Source organism: Zeus faber (assembly GCF_960531495.2).
Source record: "Zeus faber genome assembly, chromosome: 18".
Lineage (NCBI taxonomy): Eukaryota > Metazoa > Chordata > Actinopteri > Zeiformes > Zeidae > Zeus > Zeus faber.
The window spans coordinates 22213236-22240362 of record NC_137210.1 but is presented as its reverse complement, the minus strand read 5'-3'; the positions used below and the strand labels follow the sequence as shown (position 1 = coordinate 22240362).

At 44.5% G+C, this 27127-nt stretch overlaps 2 protein-coding genes across 2 annotated transcripts; one reads left to right on the top strand and one right to left on the bottom strand.

The window, feature by feature from the left end:
• Positions 1–1060: 1060 nt before the first annotated feature.
• Positions 1061–18989, top strand: hibch (3-hydroxyisobutyryl-CoA hydrolase). The gene is made up of 14 exons (XM_080018777.1): positions 1061–1180; positions 1349–1391; positions 2119–2250; positions 2796–2880; positions 3117–3197; positions 3342–3394; positions 9632–9710; positions 13073–13218; positions 14660–14746; positions 15025–15083; positions 15473–15554; positions 17193–17312; positions 17634–17667; positions 17825–18989. Exons 1-14 carry the CDS (start codon positions 1149–1151, stop codon positions 17938–17940), a joined length of 1149 nt encoding a protein of 382 aa, XP_079874903.1. The 5' UTR covers positions 1061–1148; the 3' UTR covers positions 17941–18989.
• A 5018-nt stretch (positions 18990–24007) lies between these two features.
• On the bottom strand, positions 24008–24289 carry akap19 (A-kinase anchoring protein 19; the record flags this gene model as incomplete). The annotated part of the gene is made up of 1 exon (XM_080018639.1): positions 24008–24289. The coding sequence occupies one exon, from the start codon at positions 24287–24289 to the stop codon at positions 24008–24010; it is 282 nt and encodes a 93-aa protein (XP_079874765.1).
• Positions 24290–27127: the final 2838 nt, after the last annotated feature.

The window sequence follows — 27127 nt, the reverse complement described above, 5'->3', positions numbered from 1 at the left end:
AATACTCAAATAAAACAATTTCAAATACTTGACACTTGAGGTCTGTTTGAATGAAATTACTTCTTGTTCATGTATTTTCGTTCAATGTCTTTTCTGCAGTCCTCCAGCAGCTCCTGCAGCAGTGACTCTGACTAGAGTTACTCCCTGTATCTAGAAGGGAGTAGACACGCTGGATTCCACCTGAAAACATAATTCTCCAAGTATGAAACACAAACAAACAGAGCCACCTTCAGGACGTATTTCTCTCTGTTCATTAAAAAATAAAAAACATTTAAATTTTAAACATTTGGCCTACATATGACAAAATGACGAATAAACACATCAAACATAAAGGGTTACTTTGAGTCTATGCTTCTGTGTGTCAAGTAAATGCTCAGATTGATTTCTTCCTAATAATATCTTCTCCGCTAATAATATCAATGAAAGCGTACCTTGTTTTATTTCATTTGAATCTCTGTTTCTTATTACACCCTAAGGCTACACTCGATCTATGAAATGCAATATCCGTCCGACCATTTATTTACCCTGGGAGCAAAGATTCTCCTAGAATCTCTACCAACGCCCGGATTCAACCCCCCCACACACCTTCACAGCTGGAAAAAAGGGCAAACAAGGCGAACACCCTCATCCTACACGTTCCAAACATTCAGTCGTTTTTAATGTGTCTTTATGAATCAGTAGTCTCTAATGGGTTGACGAAAACAACATTTAACCGATGCCGTTCATTCCCCATCTACAGAGGAAAGTGATTTTTTTTTTAGAAGAAACAATTTAAAAAAGATGGTTCATTCATTTGAAAAAAAAAAAAAAGGAAATATAAGTATTGTCGTACATAACTCCCTACTACGACATGCTGCCTGTGCTCTAATAACAGAGAATAACAGTGGAACTATGATCAAAACAGTCCTTGTCATATAAACTCCCATTTTTCGCCCCGCAAATGAAATGGATGAACTATTACTTGAACTATTCCTAATTCTGCTGAGGACGCGCCGGGCGGCGGAGCGGTCGAGCGCCGTGACGCGCCGTGACGCGCCGGTGACGAGCCAATCGGGGGGCGGCCCGGCGCTGCTGCCCGGAAGTAACGCCGAGGCGCGCACGAAGAGCTCTGCGGCGACGCGACGAGCGGCTCCATCCAGCGGAACAACATGTCGTCAGGCGTCCTGCGGACCCCCAGCAGGTGCGTCCCCGGCGAGGCGAACGTCTTAGTGGGCTCCTTACATTGGTCACTAACGACGCAAGGAGGCAGCGGGTTGAAAACCTTTCCAAATGCATGGAACGAGCGGTCGGCCACGCACGAGCGTCGTTTGAAGTGATCAAATTTAAAATAGAAAATGTTTTTCCTTAGGCTGCGATCCTTCTGGCGATTGCAGAGGATTCAAGGGCACATGGTAAGGAACCCCCTAAATGTGAGATTTGGCCTCAGACTTGCTTGTGATTCCAGTTGTTGTGTTGTTGTGTTGTTGTTTTTATTCCCAGTAGCGTGAGGCCGTAGTAGTAGTTATAATAACAATAGTAGTAGTAGTAGTAATAGTAGTTCTACTATTGCTACTACTACTACTACTATTGTAGTAGTTATTACTATTACTAGTACTAGTAGTAGTAGTAGTAGTAGTATTAGTAATAGTAGAACTAGTAGTAGTATTAGTAATAGTAGAACTAGTAGTAGTATTAGTAATAGTAGAACTAGTAGTAGTATTAGTAATAGTAGTAGTAGTAGTAGTAGTAGTAGTGGTGGTAGTATTTCTGTTGCTAAGACTTTGCTCACACTAGCAGTTTGAGTATCATATACATCCTTATTAACATGGATCCAATTTAAGCACAAATCAGTCTTCTACACTGTACATTGTTCCAGTGCTTCCCTAGCTTATCACTGAAGTTCCCTTTCCTTTGCCTGTTAATTTCCGACGTTTATGCCGTCCGTTGTGTTCTGAATGAAGTGGACGTACTGGACAGGTACTTCATTTCAATCTCGCTCCTTTTTATTTCCAACACTATGTCATTTGTTTTCCCGTTCCTCGGGCTCGCGTGGGAGCCATTCCCCGGCTCCTCTATTCACGCCGTCCACGTCCAAGGTGCGTTGTCTGATCTTGTTGTGTGATCTCTGCTCTGGAACAGATGTCAGGTCAGGCGGCCGCCGACGTTCTGCTGGAGAAAGTGGGCAACGCCGGGGTGATCACGCTAAACAGACCCAAGGCCCTCAACGCCTTGAACCTCTCCATGATCCGACAGATTTACCCACAGCTGAAGGTGGGATGCTGTAGATTGTTGTTGGAAGTTTACTGCCACTAGGACACGGTGTCACTGACATAAGTGGTTTAAAAAGTGTTGAGCTCTTCTTGTCAGTAAATGGCCCTAAACGAATGCAGTTGTTTGTGTGGTGGCCCAACCATTTGCTTCATGTAGATTTTCCCTGTCAAGGTCTCGGCGATCATTTCAGTCCGTTTTACACTTTAACGTGAGAGCACTTATCTTGTTCACTATGTTTCCTTGTAGTGGTTGAAATGTCTGAAATGCATACACAAAATACACTGCTTCATAGCACGATGCAGTTAATTCGGTTCCAAAGGATATCCTCAATTGGCTGCTATGCATAGCTCTTACTTTATGCTTCTATCATCAAGAATTCACACTTATTAACTGTTAGTTCTTCTCAACATAAATTACTTTGCAGATCACTATTTTTCAGTATCAAAGATGGATTAGAAAGGAGTTTTACATTGAGAATATGACGTTATATCTCAACCGTCCGTGTAAAGTTGTTTTGACCCTGTGTTTTTGTGATTTCTTTATAGAAATGGGAGACAGATAATCAGACTGACATCGTCATTATCAAAGGAGCCGGAGGAAAAGCCTTTTGTGCCGGCGGCGACATCAGAGGTAATGGCAGCGACAGTCGCATTCTCGTGTTACCGTCCAGGTCTCGGGAGGTCTTGTGTGCTAAACGCACGCTAATGTGAGGGTTTCCGTACCCCTCCTTGTGTCTACACTTTGACTGGCATGAAATAATTTCTCAATTCTGATATTCATATTCTACGTAATGGTGATATTGCTATCTAGTTTGAATTATTGTGTAGGTCATGATTTTTATTAATGTTATTAATACTTACTCCCAGCGGTCACAGAGGCAGGAAAGGCCGGGGACTCTCTTGCACAGGACTTCTTCCGTGAGGAGTACATTGTGAACAACACCATTGGTAAAGTTTAACCGTAACAAATGTACTAATTATCAACCACATAACTTAAAAGTATTTACACCTGTAATTTATAGTAAATTACAGTTGTACGACATCAATGCTACATGTATTTGTTTTAACATACATGTAATTCTGTCCCACAAGGAACATACAAGAAGCCCTATATTGCCCTTATTGACGGAATAACAATGGGAGGGGTGAGTATTTTTGCTTTGTTTATTTGCTTGGTTAAACACAAGCCTCCTTTTCTAAGTTTCTAAATATAAAATAAACTGGTCAATCAAAGTTACTGTTTTAAAATAGAGTAACATTGCATGTATTTTTGTCGTGCTAATAGAGAAATGTACCTCTGAAAACACTTCTTACTCAAGTAGGTGACCTTGTCCTGTCATTGTTTTAAGCATTGAACTTGAGTGAGGTGTGAGATTGTGTTGGCATTTATTTCGATTGAAATACTTAAGTCTGCCTGCAGGTGGCAGCATACAACTAGATGCCTTTTCTTCTGTTTGCTTTTTTTTTTTCACCTTAGTCTCCAGGTGGCCCTGGATTGGTTGAAACACATCCTGACAAACCATTGAAAATGTTGTCCGCACTCTTGCATTTTTTTCCTGACATCTCCTTGTCAGACTGGAGCATAATTTGAATTGAACTGCAAGAAGAGTAACTAGTGTCCCGATTTAAAGGGCAGAGAGAGAATACGCTGTGGCTCAAATAAGCTCAGATTTCCAGCATCATGCTGATGGTGAATGTCTGTGAAATTCGTTTTTCTCATCTGTTGAGAGTGAATGTTTGAGGTTTTTTTGATATGGCTTGAGATAAGATTGCTCATCTCTTCCGGTGACCTTGACTATCATAACTCTCCGGTGTGCACGCCCGTCAGCGCCGAAGGAGGAATTATGACCTGATATGTGTCCTTCTGACAAAAGGTTGCATGTGTCATACAGGAAATCAAAACAACCCCATTTGTGATAACAAATAATAACCCTTGAAACGATTCAACCAGCAAGGAGAGCTATACACTTCATTACCTTGAAATGGTCCTTTACAAACTATATCTTCAGCCAAATGAGATTCACAGCAGTATTTTTATTATACGGCAGCATACTGCCGGTGCTGTTCATGAGGAGCGGGCATGACAAAATGTAGACTTTGTAGACTGTGCGAATTCAACCTTTACGAGCTTCCACTTTGGCCCTCCGTGTTTGTTGTTTTTTTTTCTGTTGTGAGTGACTCATGGAGTTGAGAGCTGTGACATCATCGGACCATTGTCCACGTCGACATGTACCCGAACCATCAAGGTCGGGTTTAATTCATAGGCCTGTCTGGAATCCAAAGTAGAGCCAAGGAGTAAGCTGTTAACCATTTAGTTCTCTGTCAGACTCGTTTCATGTGTTTGTTTCAAGGATAGGGAATCAAAAATGGATACAAAACTATCCTGTCTCCAACCTGACATATTGTTGTTTTTTTTTTTTTTTTCTTCGCATTTTTGATTCTCTCGTTACATGAAAATAATCTTGCAGATAACAAAATGGTTAACAGCCTCCGCCTACGCGGTCCTTTGGGTTCCAAACGGGCACATCTGTGCAGATCCATTTGCACGACCGTATGCACACACTGACTCGTGTCCAGCATGGACCAATTCCCCCCACACAATGTACGGCTTAATCTATGCATACGAGAAAGGTCACATAGAGGTCGTCTAAAGGGCAGGAGGCTGGTTTATCTGTGACTGATGTGCCTAGACAGGGTGGCCAATGGAAAGGTCTGTGCAGCACCTGCCCATGTCTATTGAGACCTCGCTGAAAGTTCATCCACACGGTTGCCCGTCAGCCTTGCCGTCAGAGCCGCAGGGTTTATGCACCGGCGGGTTTATTCCGAGCTCTTTTTGTTTGTCGTCAGCGCTGTAATGATTTGTGTTCAGCTGATGAGGTGACGTGCACGCCTTTTATGTACTGTGTAGGTCAAATCAAAGCAGAGTGCATTAGTCATGTTCCCAGCAATGGTACAGCACCGTGGCAGTGTTTGCCTGCGATGGCACGCTCAATCTCCAAGCCTTCTGTAAATAACGTAAAATTGCTGAAATGTCACAACTTGGTAATCGTACAAGTTAATACAAAAGTAAATTGTTATTTAATGGGAAAAGTGAAGAAAATGGAAACTGTTGTCATTTTAGTGGAATTGTTTTTCTTTTTTTTTTTTTTTTTTTGTGGGTTCGTTTTTAATTATATGAATGAAGGAAGATGAAGTGTGCTTGATTGATACCATATCGGGAATCTGTGCTCATGTACTCTGTATTGCGTCCGACATAGTGCTCCACTAACTTAACCTGATTCCAACGTAATGTCATGTTGTTGCGTTTAGTTCCTGGTTCAGTTTTTACTTTTTAGATCTCAGTGACAGTTTTATATTGTCTCTGTTCCCCACGGTACTCACTCATTGATCAGACTCGGTCTGAAAAAAAAAATAAATAAAATGGTATCATCCCTAATAACCCACGTTAAGACGGTTTACGCCCAGAACCAAAGATGCTTGCTGACCTGTGAGATTAGCTTGGCCCTGACAGGGACAAAGGCACCATATGGTACTGCAGAAAGACGGCACAATTCATTCCATTTTATTATCTTGACAGAAGACCGTAAAAGCTTGAATATACGTACTAACATTCTTTTCCCTCTGTTGTAACGGCAGACAGAGGCACAGCCTTGTTCACCCAAACCATCCTCGGGGTAATGGCTGTTTGAAATGGGTAGTAATGATAGCAGGCAGGATCTATATATGGAATATGGCTCAGAGTCCACTTATTCCCAGTTTGTCTGTCTCCTGAGAGCAGGAAAAAATCCGACATCTAAATAGGAAATGTTTGTATCAGATAGAAAAGACGGATCAGTTCTCTAGATCTTGTTCTTGATCTTTCTTCCTGTGTCTTCCCTTCTCTGTTTCTATTAATTTTCTAACAGTCATTTTTTTCCCCCTTCTTCCCCTCTCTGCCTCTCTGTCGTGTTCTCGAATCGAAAAAAACCTGAATTCCCCTATTAAACTGAACTTGAACAACCAGCGTTTCAGAAGGAAGTTTTCTTTCGGTCCCAAAGTGCACCCCCCAACCCCCCTTGATAACTTCAAACATTTACATAGCTGGACGACAGGCACTTCACTATGAAAAGGGACCAGAATAGACCCTTTATAGCTCTCGCTTGTAAGGCTTGGCATAGCAGCCGATGCATATTGATGAAGGGATTGTCTTGGGCCTCCATATGTAATCTTTTGCCCCCCTGGTTAATTGGCTCTTGTTTGTTTGCATCCATCATGTCCGATGGGAAGGCTGAAGTGGGAGCCAAAACAGACCTTAATCTGGATTTTTCCCCCCAGCACCGTGGTGGCAAAGAACCTTCTGCATGTGGGCGGCCAGTGTTGTACAAATTATTTTTTACAACCTAAATCTACAAGTAACCTCTATCCATTGCGACCAAACCTACCGGATTTCCAAATCCCAAAGCCTTATTTAGCCACAAACAGGTGAGCTGTAAACATGCTCCAATGCAGACTATATAGTGGGTTTTTTTCCACTGTATAGACCCTGTACTGGGAACATGCTCTTATATGGGCTTGTTGGTACCGTAGTCGTGCTTTGCATTGTTCCACTACCTTTATGGGCATCGTTATCAACTTGGAGAATGCGAGATTAAACCCTTCCTCATTCTGTCAGGGCCTTAGGCCTTGAATGAAGTTTTGTGGCTTCCTCGCAAATTGTCTCTATTTCCCTCTTTCCGCTTGCATCCCCCTTTGTTCTCTTCTTTTTGGCTTTCTAGTGGTTCGAGGTGGTTGTGGTCATATCAGCAAGGTGATGGGTGTACACTTTGGAGAGGATCCGAGCTTTCTGTCGAGCTTCCTTTTAGGTGGCTCATATTAATCTGAAAAGATAAAGAGGTCTGCTGCCCACCAACCTCTGTTTTCCTTACAAGATATTGATTTAATTATGGAAAGGCTATGGCTGGAGGGAGCTTTTAATAATTTATTATCACAAGCATTGGTATTATATGATAACATGACATCTGGTCGTATATTCAACGGCGCTTGTTAAGGAATTAAACCCGGGTTCATAACATTGAACTTATAAAGTTAAAAAAAAAAGAGAATTAATAAAACCATAAAGAAAAATCCCTACCTACCTCTGAATTTACCCCTGTTTACAACCAAGTCTTCCCTCCTACAAAGCAACCGTCCATTTTTTGTTATAAAATAAGCCTAGTGGCCTTTTTCACCATCAGTCTGCTGACACGATGACAGCGTGTGACAGCCATGTCACAGACGTATTTCATCTCGTTGTCTTGGAGGTCGCGCTGTGTTGATGTGCACGGGTGTTTCTGTTTTTTTTTTTTTTTGTTTTTTTTTCCCCTCGTCCATTTCTCTGTGCGGTTGTCTCAGAATGGCACCAGCAGTCAGTAAAGTCTGTTGAGTCTCCACTGATAAGACATTTTAATCCACCCGGCAGCGCTGTGCGGTTCTGGATTTGTTCCTTTTCTGTGTTCTGTGCCAACAGTGAGTCGAGACAAGTCACATTTATTTGTCCAGCCCTTTTATCACGGTAACCGTCTTAAAGGCTTTTCAGGCCCACATTCAAAGGACAGTTTGACAGCAGCCGCTAACTATAAGCCCCCAGACGGGCAAGGGGGGGAAAAAACAGAGGGAAAGGGAGGAAACCTTGAGGCACGACACGAGGCAGGCTGAATATTGTACGTCCGACCAACACAGCATGAATAGAAAAATAAGGATAAAAATCAAAGTACCTTATGGATTAGAATTCTCAACTTAATTGCAGATGTGATTCACCAACGTCTTTATTTTGCATTTTCCCTTTTTGCAATCGTCGCCACGTTGCACAGGGTCTTGTTGTTGTTGTTGTTGTTGTTGTTGTTGTTGTTATGCTTCACGATGCCGCTCACAGCGAAGCCCCCGCCTCCTCCTCTCTCCGTCTTCTCGCCTGGTTTATGACGTTGACCTTGGGGGCGTTCATCAGTTAAGCCTCTTCAGGACCGAGTGACGGACAGCATCATGACCTCCTCGTTCTGTTCCATCCATCCCTCACTCTTCCGTGGACCTGTTGGGTTTATTTGACCTGACCAATAAATGACCCATCAGTGTCGTCATTTGAAGATGCCTGTGTGTGCCAAAAAGCCCAACTTTAGCGTCCTATGCCCGAGCATTGAACTGGTATCAATACAACATCAATAACAAATACAATCATTTCTTTCTATTCAGTAGTGATATGGCGTCACATCAGATTAAAAAAAAAACATATTTGGAAGTCAACCACCAAAGAGCTATGTGTTTATTTGCTGCTTATACATGAGCTTCTTCTTCTTGCACCCTCCGTATTTTGTTGAGGTGTTTTTTGGTTTTTTTTTTATTCCCTCAATCAAAGTCTGCATTATGGGTTCAAAAAGCCGGCCACTTGCAGATTTTCACAGCGGGATAGTCCTGACCCCTCTTGGACTTCCGGGAATGCTCGTCTGAATCCAAGAGTGCAGGCGTTTTAGATTGGGCCTAACAGTCCAAAGTTCTTCGGAGAAAGTTGTTTCTCCTCATAAAAAAAATCAAGTCATTATGCTTCCCATTCATTGCCGTCAACCACAAACTTCGAGTCATTGACCTCTTGTGCATGAGTTTAAATACATGGATGTTTGCAGGAACTGTTGTTCCTATGGCAACCTTGCTCCGTGCCCCCCTTGTCCGTCTCCCTTTCTCACAAACACACACACACACACACAGACTATTGCTGCCAGTGTTGAAAATGTCCTCTGGCCAAACCTCCTCATTAACCTTCACCTCGCTCTCTGTTGGCCCACCGCACTCATTAATCACCCCCTTCACTCGCTCACACACACACTCACTCACTCACTCACACACACACACACACACACACACACACGCACACACACACACACACACAGTGTAAGAGCAAGACCTGGTGTTATTCAGGACTGATGCATCCAGCAGGAATCTTCCTCAAGCAACTTCTGTCTACCCGCCCATTCTCTCTTATCGCTGATCTATTTTTATTAATTTTTTTCATGTTTTTGTTTCTATTCACTTCTTTGGTTATGGTTATCACCTACATCTTACTTCTAAATGTGTTAAAGTCTCGGCCTTTGAGTCCGGTAACTGGCTGGTTCTGAAAAACTGTTTTGTTTTTTTCTCCTTTGGATTCCCTGAGAGATTTTGTCCTCACGTAACATCCACACGCATATGCATAGGAAGTCATTCACAAAGAAACGCACACATTTACTTATCTTGTCAGTGATGCCATTACACATGTGTGTTGTCAGTTACCAGTATCCAACAAAAAGTACACACACACACACACACACACACACACACACACACACACACACACACACACACAACTTTCCCTCACTCTTTCTCTCCCTAATCTGCAGGGTGTTGGTCTTTCGGTTCACGGACGGTTTCGGGTGGCTACCGAGAAGACCCTGTTTGCCATGCCGGAGACGGCTATCGGTAAGACAGCCCACATCCACACACGCCCCCTGCGGTACCTCTAGCGAATCCCCGTTTGCTCACATCATTGATAAAGGGAGTTTCTAGCTTATCAGTAATTCAAGAGCCAGCTCACGCGTTTGTTTGTTTGTTTGTTTGTTTGTTTGTTTGTTTGTTTGTTTGTTTAAGTGCAAGATTTCAGGACGTGTACATAAGTAGATAAGATATTATTTTAATCTCCTGTTGAGGAAAAGGTAATCAGATCTACACCGTCCATATACTTTCTTTGTTCCTTGGCATTGATTTTGAAAGCCATCCCCTTCGTAAAACTGCCGCCCCCTTCCATTTTGTTTTGATTAAGGACTGTAGATGACGTTGGATTTTTTTAAATTTTATGATAGAAACTTTTTAATGGCTTTGTTCCGACCAGCTGCTCTTGTGTTGGATGAAACGACAGTGGGTGTAGTCCACTGTGTATCACATTTCAGTTGTTTGAGGTCATGTTTTGTTTTTGCTTGATGAGGTTGGGCCAAATATTTGCATAAATTCACTTTAAAAAGCACTTTTGTCACCAACTAAGAGTGGTGTTTTGGAACTTTGTTTGATTCTCTTTATGCAAATGAGTTAATCAATCAAACAATTCATGAAAATAATAAACAGGGTCCTACTCTATGCTAAGAACATGTTGGCAGCGCATTACTAATATCGACTACTCAGTATATGGAAGTAAATGATGATAACAACCGTTGCAACCCAACATTCACCCGAGACTCGACCAGTCGGAAAGAGGGATTCCATTCGATGCATTCCAACACGACTATATTTATCATGTTTATTTTTCTTATCTTTTTAAGAACGATAGGATGGCTGTGGGGACGCCAAGCACACAGTGTTTGAATGCCAGCCGTGCTTTACTATTGTGTACCGTAGTATTATTTCATAAATGCATTAATGCAATAAATCGTTATTCGAAACTTTAAAAGAATTTTACGATTTGTTTATCTCCCATCAAAGATGCAGTTAAGCATGGCAAAAGTGCATTGAACCAATGACCAAATGAATTATGACTAGCTTGAAAACAATTGTGTTGGAAAAATACTGTCATTTGTTTGTCATTAGTCACACTCGTGTTCATGTTTTACAATAGCCAATTACCTAAGATAACCATTTCTCTTGCTCTAGCCATAGTTTCCCGTTATGCTAATTGAGTAGTCTGGACAGATGGTAATTGTAGTGGGAGTGCTGAGGAGATTAGTAACAAATCTCTAACACTAAGGTAATTGGACAGATAGTTATGCTTTACAGTCAGTTGTTGTCCCTTAATCCCGGAAGGCACTCCACAGACCATGGAAATGTCAAGATTTGTCCGTCGGTTAAGGCCTTTCCAGAGCTCAAGTGTGCAGCTCCGAGTCCCGCGCAATTGTTTACCTTTGGATAAGTGTGCTTTGTGGGTTTATTGGCTGTTGAGCATTTGAGCACTGACAACTGCGTTTCAAGCTGCTGATGCCTCTTCAAGTTCCCTGCGTCTGTACCATAAACCGTAACATTACTGGGGTTTCAACAGAGTAAATTCAGAATTAAGACGTTTCAGACTGTCTGCTTAGGGAAGCCATGCGTGTAAAGCACAATGCTTAGAGCTCACTTCGATGCCAGATGACCAACAAAGACAGCCATAGTGTAACTTTTTTAAGCCAAGCTGTCTTAAGTCATTTGCAATGAAAACGTGTGTTGCAGTAACTCAATTTTTTAACCCTCCTGATGCAAGAAACTCAAAATGCTGTTTTTCTGAAGGAGTAACACTGGTGTTGTGGTGAGACAGATCTAAGACATTGATCACAGCGTATCCCGTCGGGTGACACCGTACCACAAAAGATGGATAATGGATTTTGAAAAGGTCCTTTTGTAGTAATTGATTCCCGGTTCATATTGATTTATGCTTTTGGTTTTTCTCTGGAAAAAATATTTTGACAGCCAACAACCGTCCTGTGGAAGTAGTTTCGACCAATTGATATTAGAATCCTGTTGCTCGTGATGATTAAGTGGTTCAATCGGCTGCACATATGACAATATATGATATAGACCTAGCACAACATGTGCCTGGAATACTCTTAAAGCCTGGACCTCGTGGAAGAGCATTCAAGAATAGAAGAATAATAAACAATAGAATAATTCTTTGAAGGAAAATTCAAATCAATAGAAACGGCACGCACACACACACACACACACACACACACACACACACCCTTAGCTTTATATAAAGTACAGACAAGCACATACATGTTCACACCTATGTAAGGAAATTGTCAGAAGTAAAACATCATAAAAAAGAATTAAAAAAAATCATAGCCTTTACTAACCTCCCACTCCCCAAAATTACCTAGGGACACAACAGAGGTATATATGAATAACCATGGTGCAAAAATACAGTTTGACCACCTTCATACATCTGTGAAACTCAGTGATTGGAATTGGAGACAGTATTCCAGAGCGTTCCCGAATATATTTCCACATGTTGGCACAGTAATTCCACAGCCAGAAAAATGCTTCTCCCTGTCATGTGATCAACAGACACAGACAATTATTATTTAGATGCTCTGATCCGTGACACGCAAACAAAAAAATTTGCCCCCGCTCGCACGCACACACACGCACACACACGCACGCACACACACACACACACACACACACACACACACAACACACCTCCTCTCCTGTTAACCCCCTGGTCAGCGGGATTAAGAGATTTAACCCAACCCTTCTCCTGTCCCGAAAGGCAGCCCTAATCTGCCACATTTATGATATTACATTTTCAGCCTTGAATCAGGTCAGTCCATCTAATCCCTCACCCTGCTCCTACACAGCTCCACCCACCACCCCCACCCCCCTTCCCAATTCCGACAGTGCCAGGGTGGCGCCCCGTCTAAACCCAGTAGCACCCAAGAGATTTATTTTTGTTTGTTTGTTCCTGTCAAGGCAAAGAAAATAAACCCAAAAGCTTGTGTGCTTTACAGGTTTTGGTTGTGTGCAGGCGCTTTACTTTGCACCCCTGTTTGTGCACGAGGGACACATTTAAACAAAGGTATTCCGAAAAGGCTGATGTCAGTTAGGAGTTTTGGCTGGTAGATCTAAACGAACGATTTTTTTTGTTGCCTTGGTTGTTAGTCGGAGGTTTCTGTGAATGTTTTAGTTGTTATGAATGGTATCCATGTCAGATGAACGTACTTGTATGTTATTCTATCATTGAAGCAAACTAAGTGACAGTCGACTAAGCGGACTCTATACTATATTTGGCCCCGCAATTGTTTTTGGGTTTAGTTTATTTTGGGGTTCTTTATTTAAGTGTTGAAACCACCTCACTTGCCCTCTGTGTTTCAATTTGGCAGGGCTGTTCCCTGACGTGGGCGGCGGCTACTTCCTGCCAAGGCTCCCGGGGAGGTTGGGCCTGTTTCTGGCTCTGACGGGCTTCCGTCTCAGAGGTCGAGATGTGCTCCGAGCTGGAGTGGCGAGTCACTTTGTGGAGTCCGAGAAGGTAAAACTGAAAACGGGGCCTGTTGGAGAGCCATACTGTGTCATACCACGTGTCATCGTCCTGTTACAGTATCCCATAACACAACGTGCCACTTGCCATCAAGACGTGAATGACAGTGATGGCACATAGTAAAGTGGGCTGATATCTTCATGAGCATGCATCGCAACACCATGCAAAGTTTGATAAACAATGGGGAAACCTCTGGAGGTGGAAAGAAGCAGAAAATACAGGGGATTTAAATGGAACTTTTAACAAACTCCATTTTGTTGCCCAGTTCGGGGCATGTTGCTCTAATATGACATTTGAAGAAATGCCACTCTCGACAATCCAGCTTTTAACTACTAACTAAGCCCAAAACAATGATAAACACACGCTGCACTCAGTTGTGTTTGATATATAAACCCAAAAGCGTCTGATGTGATAACCATCACTGCGGGAACAAGGGCAGTTGGAGGAGAAATGGAGTCCCGGGCTCCGCTGGACAGCCAGATCCTGAGTCACCGGATATCTGGCTGATAATATTTACTGGTGCCGGTGTGTGCGAGCCGACCCAAAGGCAGCTCCTGTTTGTCTCTACGTGTCCAGACTTCTGGTGTGAGGTCAGAACAGTAGGTAGTGGAGATCATGGAAAGTCACAAACATGTACGGAGTCGTTTTTTGGGATGTTCCGCCGGTAGGGCAAGGTTTAGCTCGAGGAGTGTTGAAAATAAAGCAATGAGTTTGACCAAAGGGAGTACAATATTTGTCATTTTGTGTAGGATATACTGTGTATATAAAAAAACAAAGTGACATTACAAAACATCTCATTTCCTAAATCTCCACAACGCCTTCCCTGTTCTTTAAGAACACAATGGAATTTGGTAAACATCAGCCTGATCCACATTTAGTCTTTTCTATTTTAGAAACTCTTTAAATGCTAAATGTCTCAGATAGTCGTGTCACAACTTGATCCCGCTCTGGGATGGAGATGGATCGTTATTACTTTTGTTCCAAATCGGGGACTGAAACAAATACAATTTCCCAATAGCGCTGCATCGCAGGGCAAATGTTTAGGCCTAAATCGGATACTATGCTGTTCTAAAGATGTGGACAACAAAACCTGTAATATTTCATACACAATTTCACAATGCAGCATTTTTTAACAAAAGATTCCACAGTCATTTTGTGAAGTTCAGGAAGAGAAATACCTTAATGCCATTTTGTTCCACATGATGGCTAAAAAAAACCCCAAAAACCTATAGTTACTTTTCAACCACAGGCAATGGGTTAAGAATTTCACCAGCTAATTAAGTTTCGAGGAACTCCAAAAATACTTGGTAAACACGGACAGATGACCTGCCAATGTGACTACCGGGGAATCGGTGGCTCGACTCGCCACGGTAACAACTGACCCGGAATGTTTATGGCGGCTGGTGTTGATCTCAATGTCCCGCGCTCTCAGATTCTAGCACTGGAGAAGGAACTGGTGGACTTGAGGTCACCCTCCACTGAGGCTGTTTCCAGGGTGCTGGACTCCTACCAGGACCAGGTAAAGAAGCAAGGCCCTCAGTCATAGACCACCAGGACATACTGTAGGCCAAATGTTTCTGTTTTTAAGCAAAGCTGAGTACTGTGATTTGCATCAAAGGACGTAGGAAAGTTGCATCCAGTTCATGGTTTTATCCGGTAACGATTTTTAAACGTAGAAAAAATATATATTTTATGGATATACTACCTTCCTTTGCATAACATTGCAACATTGTCAGTTTTAGGAGAAAAGCGCTCCTCAAAACGCCATTTTTGTTCCTTTTTTCTGTGTCCACACAGAGCAGCCTGGATGCTGAGAAGCCTTTTGTGCTAGAGCCACACGTGGAAGACATCAACAGGTAGAAATAAACCGCTGGGTGTGCAACCTAAGAGTTGGATCACTAGAAAGCTGTTGTATGTAAAGGCCAGACACAAGGACCAGCTGCCGAGGCATACTGGGTATACATCATGAAGTAGTTGAGAAGTGCTATGTGATTTAAGATTTCAAAAGTCCTCTCGCAGCACTCCTCCCCCTTGACTGCAGTTCTGTCTTGGGAAATATTGATGCTTCATCGAAGAAGTTGACGCGAGTAACTGGGTGTATCCAATTTCTGGGGAAATATAATAATTACTATGTTTTAGAATTGAATGTAAAATCCACTTGCAGAACGAATGTATTACAATTATGCGATTCCACATCTCCTAGGTGGCCGCTCACTAATATGCTTCGCCTCTTCCCCGCTTTCAGGCTGTTCACCTCCAACAGCGTGGAGGGAATCCTAGAGAACCTGAGGGCGGACGGATCAGCGTTTGCTAAGAAACAGGCTGAGGTATTCTTTTAACCTGTGGCTATTCACAAGTGGAATCTCGGTGACTTATATTATGTACGTGTAGTTATTTCAACAGGCTTAACCAGTGATGCATAGCACACAAGCACAGGGTGACCTTCAACGGTCTATTGAACATGTTCCTTCTTCGGCGGTGTCCATGGAAACAACTTTGAAGGACGGTTGATGTGGCTTAGTTTGCCTGTTTGCGTTTCCTATCTGCGGTCCCCAGATCCCAGCACCGGAGCAGAGTCGGCCGACAGCGCTCAGCCGTCGATGTTAGTAATTCGTCATTGACTCCGGTTAAGTACTTAATGGTGGTGGAATTGTGCCTTGTTAGCTGGTTGGGAAGTCAATATTTTCCACCATCTAGTGCTAAGCTAGCAGAGCGGTTGTCATGGCACTGACCCGTTCTGAATTTGCTCAGTGCATTTTTATTTATGTTAAACTGACATGACGCATGGATGTGGAGCGTTTATGCATCGCTCTTCCCCTGGAATCTGCCCTAAATCAGACCCAGACGGTGCCTTGAGATCAAATAAGAGAGGGATGATGCACAACCCCCCGACGTAGTTCACATGCTCCAGGTTATGCTTTCTTTTATGTTTTTTTTCTTTTTTTTCTTTTTTTGGCCGTTCCCTGCTCTAGCTACCACCCGACTCTGCCATGTTGTCTCTCCTTCTCTACTCCCTAAGCCCACTGCGGGGTGAACAGTGTGCAACCACCTCTCGTTGTTTGCCTGTGCTGAATAATAATAATAAAGGCCTTGTTATTATTTGTTGTGCCGAGCTCAAAGCCGCCCCAATGACAGTATAACAATGTTTTACACATGAGAGCAGTTAACCATAATTGTACCATCGATGTAGTGCACAGTATTGCTCATTTTATTACTCATTGGTTGTACATTGTGGTCAAGGTGGATGCGAGCACATCTCTCATTAATAAAACAAATGTTTCTCACTTGGTAAACAGTCGCACTGAATACAACGGTTGAGGAAAATAACAACACTTGGACATAATGTCTTGAAAGCTGCTTTGGTGCATGGGCGACACAGAGGTAGAAACCGTGTTGGCGTTGCGCTAAAGCAGCCTTCAAGACGTCATCCGTCAGGGCAGGCATTTTCATTTGTCCGTCGATATGTTATTCTCACAACCGTCGAGACACCTTCCATACGCGTAGTGAGTCCATCATAATCACACATGCTACGTAGATGTAGTCTGAGGTCTGATGTTAGGAGCCCCTGTCTGGATGGATGAAGTACTCCTGGTCTTAATATATTTGCTGTGCTTTTTTTTTAATTCAGATTGTCCAAGCATACAATGCTGCACTCTTTGAAAGGGTAGAGCAATCTTTTTATTTTATTTTTAATCTTTTCATTGAAATAATATGGGAAGCTGGTAAAAAAAGCCTCTGCCCTTCACATTTGTTCGTCCAGAATAAATGTCAAGCTGAGAGGGACACAGGACCGGGGGCGGGGGGGGTTGAAAGGGGGGTGAAATGGCTGGAATTGAATTCCAGGCCAGAAGGGAGGCGCATGTGCTCTCAGAGACGATCCATCGGTACCATAACTCCTTCTTTGGGCATCGTGTGGGGGTTTGTTGCCTGAAGTGAAACAAAACATTCCCCACCCCTCTGTCCAGACCCTGTCCAAGATGTCTCCCATGTCGCTGAAGATCACCTATCAGCAGCTGAGCAAGGGAGCCTCCCTGAGTCTGCAAGACGTCCTGGTGATGGAGTACCGGCTGAGCCAGGCCTGCATGGTAAAAGACAGCAGAGCGATCTTCACAGTTTCACTCGTTCTCATTTTCCTTGATTTTTATTTATTTTTATTTTTTATTTGCAGTCCTCAAGTTGGAATACTCCCCAGACAGCGCAAAATTTAGTATGAAGTCTTTCCATGTTAGCAATCAATCAATAACTTATTTAAACCCGAAAGCTTCATGATTTAGGCATTTGCTCAGCAGCGATAACGACACTTCACAATAACACGACGATGAGAATGAGCTATCAGCAGAGAATGTGATCTCGTGGCACCTTCTTTTTTTTCATTTTTTTATTCTTTTTTTTTTGCCGTTCTGCAGAGAGGCTGTGACTTCCACGAGGGTGTACGAGCTGGTAAGTCAGATCCCGCAAAAAAGGAAATCAGCTGTTCACTAAGCATCAACGTTCATGCTTTAACCCTCCATGCCCCGCAGAAATGTATATAAATGTGAAGAAAATAGTGCGTGCGTCTCCCATGGACCCAATGTTGTCACTGCCTGTGTGTTGCCAGTGCTGATCGATAAGGACCAGAGCCCCAAGTGGAAGCCGTCATCCCTGGAGGAGGTATCGGAGCAGAGCGTGAAGGACTGTTTCTCGTCGCTAGGCGCGGAGGACCTGCGCCTCTGAAGCCGGCTTGGCACCAGTCACGGCCGTCGGAGTGCGTGTGTCTAGATGGTGGACGGTCGGATCCCAAAATTGTCACAAGAGTTGAAAATGTCGGGCGCCTTCCGAGCCCTCCGTGGGATGCAGATAATCAGAGAGTGCCGGAGCTTTTTTCCCGCGTGCGGTTTCCGGCTCCCCATAAAAAATGAGTTGTCCTCTAGTCGCCTGCTTGTGGGTCTCTTGTCACCTCAGCGACCCCACCTTCCACCCATCTGACCCCACCGACATGCGTCTGTTCCCGGCCAGCGACCGGACAGTCTTAGTATCCCTGTGCAGTGCAGGGAGTCGCGATTTTTAGAACGCGGGATTCCTTTGTCTGGTGTGTTATTCAGTAAAACCATATGTAGTCAGAAACTCTATGAAATGCTTTATATTCTTTAACATTTTGGAATTCAAGAAACACTAGTTTGAACTAGGGATGGGACAACATCACTTTTTAACGGTAGATTTCACAATACACAATAATGATCCAGTTGCTTTTACTGTGCTGCGTAGACTTTGGTGTTAGAACATAAGATTCGGCAGCAACGGTCCTCCCCTGGAACCTTGTCTCTATTCCAACAAATGTTTCCGCCCAATGACTCGTCACGCAATATGAAACGTTTCGGCTCGGAACGGGAAATAGTGACATTACGTTCATCTGATGAGGCGCTTGCTTTCTCGCGGCTAGTAATGTTAGCCGGTGAAAACATTTTCCTCTCTCCGCCGTAACTTATTTCGGTGGCTCTCTCCTGCTCCCTAAGAACTGTAGCCGCAGTGCAGCACTGCATTAGTGTGAAAACACGAGTGGAGCCTGATGATCTCATCACCGAGTGCATTACCACATTTCCTGTGGATTATTGTCCATATCAAATTGCATATACTGTTATTTGTGCAGGATGTGTTTTAAACATTATTGGGGTTTTTTTTTTTCTTAATATTTATCAGTATTTTCCCTAATGGATGCAATTTGAATTGACTTCTTACAGTGCTTATAATTATCTGTTTCACTTTAAAAGATTATGTTGATGTGTCTCTTGTTGTCTTTTTGACGATATCCATCCACCCAGTAGATCTATATGCGTACATCTGAGGGCGAGACCACACCTGGCTCAGCAAATGTAAGCAATGCTCCCTTGGTAAATAGTCAACCTGGAATATAATTTATTCCAACCCATCTACATAAAATAATAAAGATATTGTCAACTGATAACTGTTGAACTTTGGATGTCCAAATTCACCCGTCAACATCTATGAAGCATTGCAAATAATTAACATGACTTTTGCATTGTTTTGAGCTGTCTTCCACCAGGATCCCATTCGGAGATGGCTTGCTTAAAAGAAAAGGAACGTACGGTTTAACCTGTTAACTCTCATTTGAGGCGTGTTTATTTTTTTTTTTTTTTAAGATTTCCTTAATCAGATCATAGAGAAATTATTTAATAAGTCGTTATGGCAAGCTTAGACCTCTTGGGTTAAAAAAATGAAAATAAAAAGGTTTACCTTGCCCCTCGGGGCTTCTGTCATTCAGAGTACGCTCACGCTTTATGAAAATCTGTGTTGTTCCTCGGGCTTATGCACAGAAGCGACTTCTCGAGTGAGCAGTTTGTTTACTAAGAAGCAACGACCCGTGCACGCACGCCTGCCGACACAAAGAGGGTGTGCGGCCCACTCGATGAGCCACTTTGCTTATTTCAATTTTGAGTAATATTTAGGAGCGTGGACCATTTTTCTCAGAGGGCGCGACGTCCTTTTCAGCGGAACCCTAAATCACACACTCTTCCCGACGGACGGCGACGACGACGACGGCCCCTTTGCACGACCTTTAGTGCGCTCACGGCGCCAAGCGTACGGTTCAGAGCACTTCCCCCGGCCTGCAGAGCGGCGAAATGACACGACGCCGCAGCTGCAAAGTGCCGCGCAACAACAAGCCGCCATAAACACTAGAGAACGCTCTGTTTGACCACGGCCCCGAGTAACCACTCCTGGCATCGCCCATAATGGTTTTATGGCGACAGTTTGCTCTTCAAACACAAGACTATCCAGGAGTCCGTCCGCTCTGCTGTTGTTTACCCTTCTGCGCGGCTGAACTTGGAACCTGTTGTGTGTGTGTGTGTGTGTGTGCTCGTGCTCTTCAAAAAAGCCGGCCGCGACCGAAATACATCCGTATGTATGTGCTGCCGAACCCCCGGACGCACTGCCAAAAAAAGTGAACTGAAAATATGTTGTGGATCTCTTGAAAATGAGACCCTGTCGTAAGTGTAGGATAAACAGCCGGCGGAAGACGAGAATAAACCCTCACAGATTCATGGAGTACTTACTTTAAAACATGGATCGTCATGTTTTTGGCTTTTTCAGTCAATCCCTTTTTTATTTATGGGGTTTGCGCGCTAATAGGGGAGGAACATGAGACTTGCATTCAGAAAATCACCAGTTTGAATGAGTCTTTGCAATGGGGACGCCCAGGGAAGGCAACTACTACCCATTCAGCGGTGAGAAACATTCACACAAGGTTCCATTATTGTTCTTAAAGTTGCTAGTTTGCCGAGGTATTCCTCACTCGGGTGAAGTTCAACCTCACGTCATCTTTGCCTTTTGACCTTTGGATTTACCCCGGTTAGACAAACATTGCAAACGTCGACTTTCACCTTGTTTTTGCAGAAGTGGAACCGGGGCTGGCTCGATGGCACTTTGGGTATTTTAGTTAAAAGCCTTTAAGCCTTTACTCCGAGAGCCGGGGGGGGGTGGATTTAAAAAAAACAAAACAAGACAAAGCAAAGTTTGCTGAGTCATTCGCTGCTGGACGCACAGCAGTGGATTTGTGGTTTACGACTTTGTTTTCAAAATGACAAATGATTTAATTGGGACGGTTAAGCCCCCGTGAAAGAGGCAGCCTGGATCTGTTGTAGACACATTTAATACGTTGCTAACGTACTTAAATAAGAGCTTTGGTAATCCCATCACTCATTTGCACCCTTCTTAGGGGTCTGCATCTGTGGCTCTTGTCCTGAAATCCAAGTCTTCACTTCATTTGAAAGAAAGTCTGTTTCCTTGATCCCCGTGGCGAGATAACGTACGATGAGTGACTTATCCGGTCGAGGTGGCCAACGTGGACCTTTGAGGGGGACGCTCCGTGTTTGGACTGGAAGATGCAGATAATTGAGCAAAGGCCACGAGCTCCGTTCCCCGTTCCTTTGAGGCCGCTGACAAGGTTAGTGTGGTTGTACGGCTTGCCCCCCGCAACGGGGCGCAAGATTGGAAATCGAACCTCAGCATCCGAGTTTTGGCATCATAATCGGCGCAGCACCTTGATGGGGTGAATTCGGCACGGAGGTGTGACTGGTACCAACAAGAGCAACGTAGATAAATGGGAGCGTGAGATCAACACGTCTCATCGCCAGACGCCTCCGCTACTGTGACAAAGAGGGAAACTGGGGAAAGCCACGTTTCCCGAACTAAAAAATAGACGGACCCCGCCACCACATCTGCTTCATGGCGGTTCGCGATGCTTTTCCCGGTGTAAAGGTGACCGCGGTGTTTCTGGTTTGCAAACGTGAAAATGCACCCGTTGTGTTTTTTAAAAGCAAAAATGAACGGAAGCATTGTTACTGCAGCGGCTGGTCCATATGGTTTTATTTCAAAGAAAACAAATGACATCCAATTAGAAATGTGGCGTTGAGTAGAATTGTGTCGTTGCTTGTCTTCTCAGAGTGTTTACATTGTGTTTGGAATCTCCCCTGCAAAAATGCAAATAAATGTACATTTTACTTGCAGATGTTCTGGGTACTGTGAGGGCAGAAGTGTATTATGGCACAATTACTGTACAATTTTACTGAAGCGGGTCGCTTGAAACAGCAATTTTAATACAGGAACAGTACATATTGCAATCTGAAACATCAAAATGGCATTAACAAAAATCAAAAGGTCAAATGCTGTATATGTATTTTTTTTTCTTTTTTGCAATTCAAAGAAACCCCGGCATATAATGAGTAAGACCTCTGACACAAAATGTACGCACCCTTTTTTCGTTCTTATTGCAACTCTGTTGGCGCCTGTTGTTGAATGCCACGTATTTTGCGAACATGGAATTAGTGTTGTTCAGAGGGAGATCATTTTCCAAAGGCCAAATCTGGAGCGAAGGCAAGCGGTGAGAATACCCTGCCATTCAATCTATGGCTTTATCAAAGTATGCGTTCAATTATTTTGATTGTTGTGACCCACCGTTTACTGATCTCTGTACATTTGTGTTTAAATGACTACAGAAAAAACGAGCCGAACCGAGTGGGCTGTGTGGCAGCTTTCCCTATAAGGTAAACAGAGACGAGAGTTTTGCATTTGGGATTAGCCAACAATAGCCAAAAAAGAAATTGGTTATTATGTCTACAGCCCGTGGACATCAGTACCAGTCTCCACGCTTCTCTTGATTTAACTTTTTTTTTTTTTTTTTTTAAGTCAGAAAGGGGGTTTAAGAGGTCCCAACTGGCGCCCCTCTGATCTCCTTTGGTCCAGTGAGCAAAGAGCAGGACGCTGTACCTTCCTCTTTATCACAAAATCATGAAAAACAACAGAACATCCTGAAAATGCATTGTGCTTTTAAAATTGATTAAGGACTTTGGCAGTTATGAACCCATACCAAATACAACTACGGTGCCTCTGGTGTGCATCACAGGCCCCTCTATTTGAAATAGCACCACACTATTTTTAGGAAGCCATACACACTGGACTGAAATGTCGTGGCCTTTGAGAGATGCATGTTTACACTGTTTTCCACTGTCTGCAGGGTCAATTGGCAGTATTTCTTGTTGAGAGGGCGTACAATGACATAAAGTTGCTAGAAACACCAAAACGAGGATAGCTTTTCAATGTTTTGGTCAGAACCAAGAGGATTTCTTTTTTTTTTTTTTTTTTTTTGTGAGCCTCTCCGTTGATGAGCCAAATCCTGCTGGGGAAGTGTGTCAATCCTCTGCCGTGCCCTGGTTTTCTCTGCTTCGGAAGGACCAGCAGGTCCGGGCGATACAAGGGCCTTATCGTCATGTATGCAGAACAACAGGACTCTGTCGATTTCTGCAAGTGTTTTCCAACCAAATTACGGAAGCATCACTTAGTCAAAGTGACCTACTTTGTGCTCATTGTCGGACGGTTTAATGGTCTGCGGTGGAGGCTTCCTAATGAGTGTGGCGGTTAGGAGCTATATGAGACCCTCCTCATTGTGGCGAGACCACGGCATCTCCAGGGATGCCATTAGGGAGCACCTTGCACCCAAGGATGCTTTTTTGTCAAGCCAGAGGATAGGACGGCAGGCAGCCGGGTGTGAGCCTGGCCCCCAGACACGGGCAGAGGTTCTTAACCGGCTCCCACCTAATGCGGAGGCCTATTAATAACTACCACGGTAAAAAAAAAAAAAAAAAAAGAGAGACGTTGGGCCCCAGGATGCCGTGAATTGATAGGGTAGACTTCTGCTGGAGAACATTGCAACCCAAAGCACGGGCGGACGGAATATGTGTTCTCAGCGCCGCTGCTGGGGGATAATATCCACAGGGGTAAGCGATAGACGATAGATATGATCTGAGAGCAGTGGTAGCCGACGGGGAAGGAGTTTGCTCACAAAAGGCGTATTTTATGAACGTGATTTTACTGGAATACAGCCAGAAGTGCATTGATATGACAGTCACTAGCCGTGGAGACGGGCTTTGGACTCTAGGTAAAATGGAGTGAGTCTTCAAAATCATCTCACGGAAATGCACATTATTCATATCCCCATTTCCCAGCCGGTAGACTCTGTTGCGCCCCCTCCCCACCCACCGCAACACCGTCCTTTGGAACGGCCCCCTGAGAGCATCCCAGTTCAATCCCGGAAACGCAGTCTGATGACATCGGAGGGAAACAAACTTGTTTTTTTGTTTTTTTTCGACGTTGCGACGAGGCCGGGGGGCTTCCAGCCGCCGTCACGTCGGAGAGAAAGGGGGCGGGCGGGCGCCGTCCCCGCCAAGAGGCGCCGACTCACAGTCACAGCTGGCCAGGGTGAGCGAGCCCGCCCCCACCCCCTTCCATCTCATGGCACGTCACATTCAATGTAGGGAATGTCGCTGTAGCGGCTGTCTATCTCCGCCCACTGCTGCACGGCGCGGGACACAATCTCCTCGGAGAGCCTCTGGGCGTACTCCAGCAGGGCCGGCGTGACCTGGGGCGAGCCGTCCGCCGAGCCCATCTCTGAGTGAACCAAATAGGCTTTCTCGCCCCTTGACCTCGCCCCGGCCTTGCGGTCCACCCCCTCCGTTGAGTTTGCGTCCTGCGCGGCCGAGGAGTCGATCTGCCTGGATTTGACACACCCCATACTCTCGAAGATGTCGCATCGATGACAGCCTTTAGGCGAAAGTGAGTCGCAGCCTCCTCTCTGAGCAACTTGCCACTCCGAGAAACGCACACAGAGGGACAGTGTTCCTCCTCGACGCTCCCTTCACCCCTATCGTCCTACGTGGCGATTTTCAACTGTCGAGTTTCCGCCTCGTGGCGTCATGCAGTCGCTTTTTTTCTTTTTTGGGGGCGTGAACGCAGCTTTTAAAATGCGCGCGTCCGATGTCAACGTCACCGTCCGTCAAGGAGACGTCGTATCGCGGAGTTCGCCGATGGAGGGAGTGCGTCGGGCCGCCAGTTCGGGGGCGCATCCCCGTCGCCGCTGGGTCCTTAAAAGTCTCGATCAGTCCTGCTCCGGGGCTGGCCTTGAACTCGCGCCCCCCGCGGACTGCGGAGAGAAAGGGAGGAGGATTTCAGTGATTTGTTTTTCGATCGGGGGGCGGCCTGAACGCGCCAGATGGTGGGGATGAACAGAGTATTGTGAGCGTTTTTTTCACAGCGACTGTGGCGTCTCCATGGCACAGGGTCCAGAGGCTGAGCGCTCAAATAAATCTGGGGTTGCGGTGCTCTACGTTCGGAGGGGGCCGCCGGTGGTACTTTGTTGCCGTGCTCAACTACGTTTCTCAAGTGTCCGTGCTTATTTTACACTTTCGACTGTTACTCCACTACATTTCAAGGCAAATATCTCAACTTTGATTTGCTACATTTCTAACACTGTTCTTTGGGTTTTTGTTTTTTTTGACTGGATCTATCAAACTGGGGATTTAGGATTTCTCATTAATGATTCAATTCAATATCCTTGTAAATTACTATGACAGTACCCATACTGTACATATTTTTGGGAGGGTGGGGGGTTGTAATCAGGACACGCACAGCCCTCATCTGCAGAAAATAGAATACAGTAGGCACTTAAGTCATATTATAGGCTCTGTTATATCATAGACACTGGATTTGACGAGTGCCTTTACAGTATACTTTAATCATACGTAATGGTCTCAATAGATGTAAGGACAAGTACTTACTGTATATGCTTTTACCTGAATAGAAATATGAATTTCACTTTCAGGAGAGTAGTTCTGTCTGTGCATTTGTACTTTCACATCAGCACACGGGCGTGAGTACTTCTTCCACCACTGGCCCCTGGTATATATATGGAGTTATTTTGCACATCAAGCCTCTGGGTCACAGTGTTTTTTATGACTCACTCCCCTTGGCCTATCTGGTGTGACATAAAATAGAGAGCGTGCGCCCTGATGCTGTCTGTCCCTCCGTGTGTCTCAGAGCCTGATTCAGTGTGACAGCTCATTTCTCCAGACCAAGGCCTCCTGCCTTGTTAATTATAGGAGGAAATGTGCTTCATTCACGAAGCCGCACATTGTGGCCAGCCCCTAACTACTACACGCACCGTGAATAATTTATACTGAATGATGAATGAAATGGGTGTCAACAGCAGCATCTCCATGCGACGTAACATTTGATATATCTTATATTAAATGGTCTTTCTGTTAATGTAAGTTACTGTAACGTCCATTTAATTTCATTGAGCAGTTTATATGAAATTCCCCCTATTCATTTGTACAGGCAAGTAGCCTTTACCTGGATGTTTACTACTCATATTTTATACCAGATATGAGGCAGGGAAACAGGGTTAAAACAGCAATATTTTACATTTAGGTGCCCATCTATATATTTTTTTTCTGCATCACTAATCCCCCCCGCCCCCCTCACAGTGCTTTAAAGAAAAAAGAAGAAACGTACGTTTTTTCTCCATTCCACCATGATCCAGACAGAAGTGCCAAGGTCGTCGGGATAAATAAACCAGACGCGGAGAGCGGATCCCCCCCACCCACCGCCCCTCAGCATCCAGAGACTCCAGCCGGGAACTTGGACGCGGCCGCGGCAGACGGGGCGCACCGAATCGGGGCTTCTCCTCCACCAAGTTTCCGCTCAGGCATCCTCACGATCCAACGGCGACCCGGGCTGTGCCTCCATCCAAACGGCCCGAGGGCTCGCCGCTATCCCGGACGCGCGCCGCGCCGCCCCGCTCCCTCCGTCCCACCGGTAAAGGTGCAGTGCGCACGGCCGAGAGGAGCCCGCACGCCGGTCCGATCGCAGCCGCACGTCCCGCGGACTCGGGGAAGGTGCGGCGGCGGCGGCGGCGGCGCGTCTGGCGAACGCAGACAGTTGCGCAAACTGCGCGTTACGCACGGACGGGACGCGCTTCGGCCTGAGCAACAGCTCTCTCTGGCGGCGCCGCGGTGCACACACGTGGACCTGCTTTTTGGAAATCCCATTTATTTTTTTTATTTGTTTTTTATTTTTATTTTTTTACATTATGTAAAAAAGTCAGCGGTGGAAGAAGTCCTCAGGCCTTTTCCTTAATTTACAAAGTACACCTACATTTACCACATTAACATTTGCACTTAAGCAAAAGTATATCAGCACTTCCTATTGAATGCACCCAAGCAGCGGGTTCAGAGGTCAGACACGTTCATTCTGATGCGGAATAATTTGACACATTCAGACAAAAGGAAATAATATGAATGAATCAGACAACGTGTTCATGTTGAAATGATGACATCGTAGATTCAAATTTAAGGCCATTTAATAACTTCCGAGGCCTAATATTTGTCAAATCAGGTTTAAGAGATGTTGAGCATTTAAGGAGCTCCAACATAGACTGCCGAATGCGAATTTCATTTTTAGGGAGACTCTCTTTCCCTACTGTTGTATACTGTGCTGTTACTGTTGTATACTGTGCTGTTACTGTTGTATACTGTGCTGTTACTGTTGTATACTGTGCTGTATTATCCCAAAC

Coding starts and splice junctions, on each gene's coding strand:
- hibch (XM_080018777.1), top strand. CDS start 1,149: ATGTCGTCAGGCGTCCTGCGGACCCCCAGCAG. Junction 2,251..2,795: donor AGATTTACCCACAGCTGAAG/GTGGGATGCTGT, acceptor ATTTCTTTATAG/AAATGGGAGACAGATAATCA. Junction 3,395..9,631: donor ACGGAATAACAATGGGAGGG/GTGAGTATTTTT, acceptor CCTAATCTGCAG/GGTGTTGGTCTTTCGGTTCA.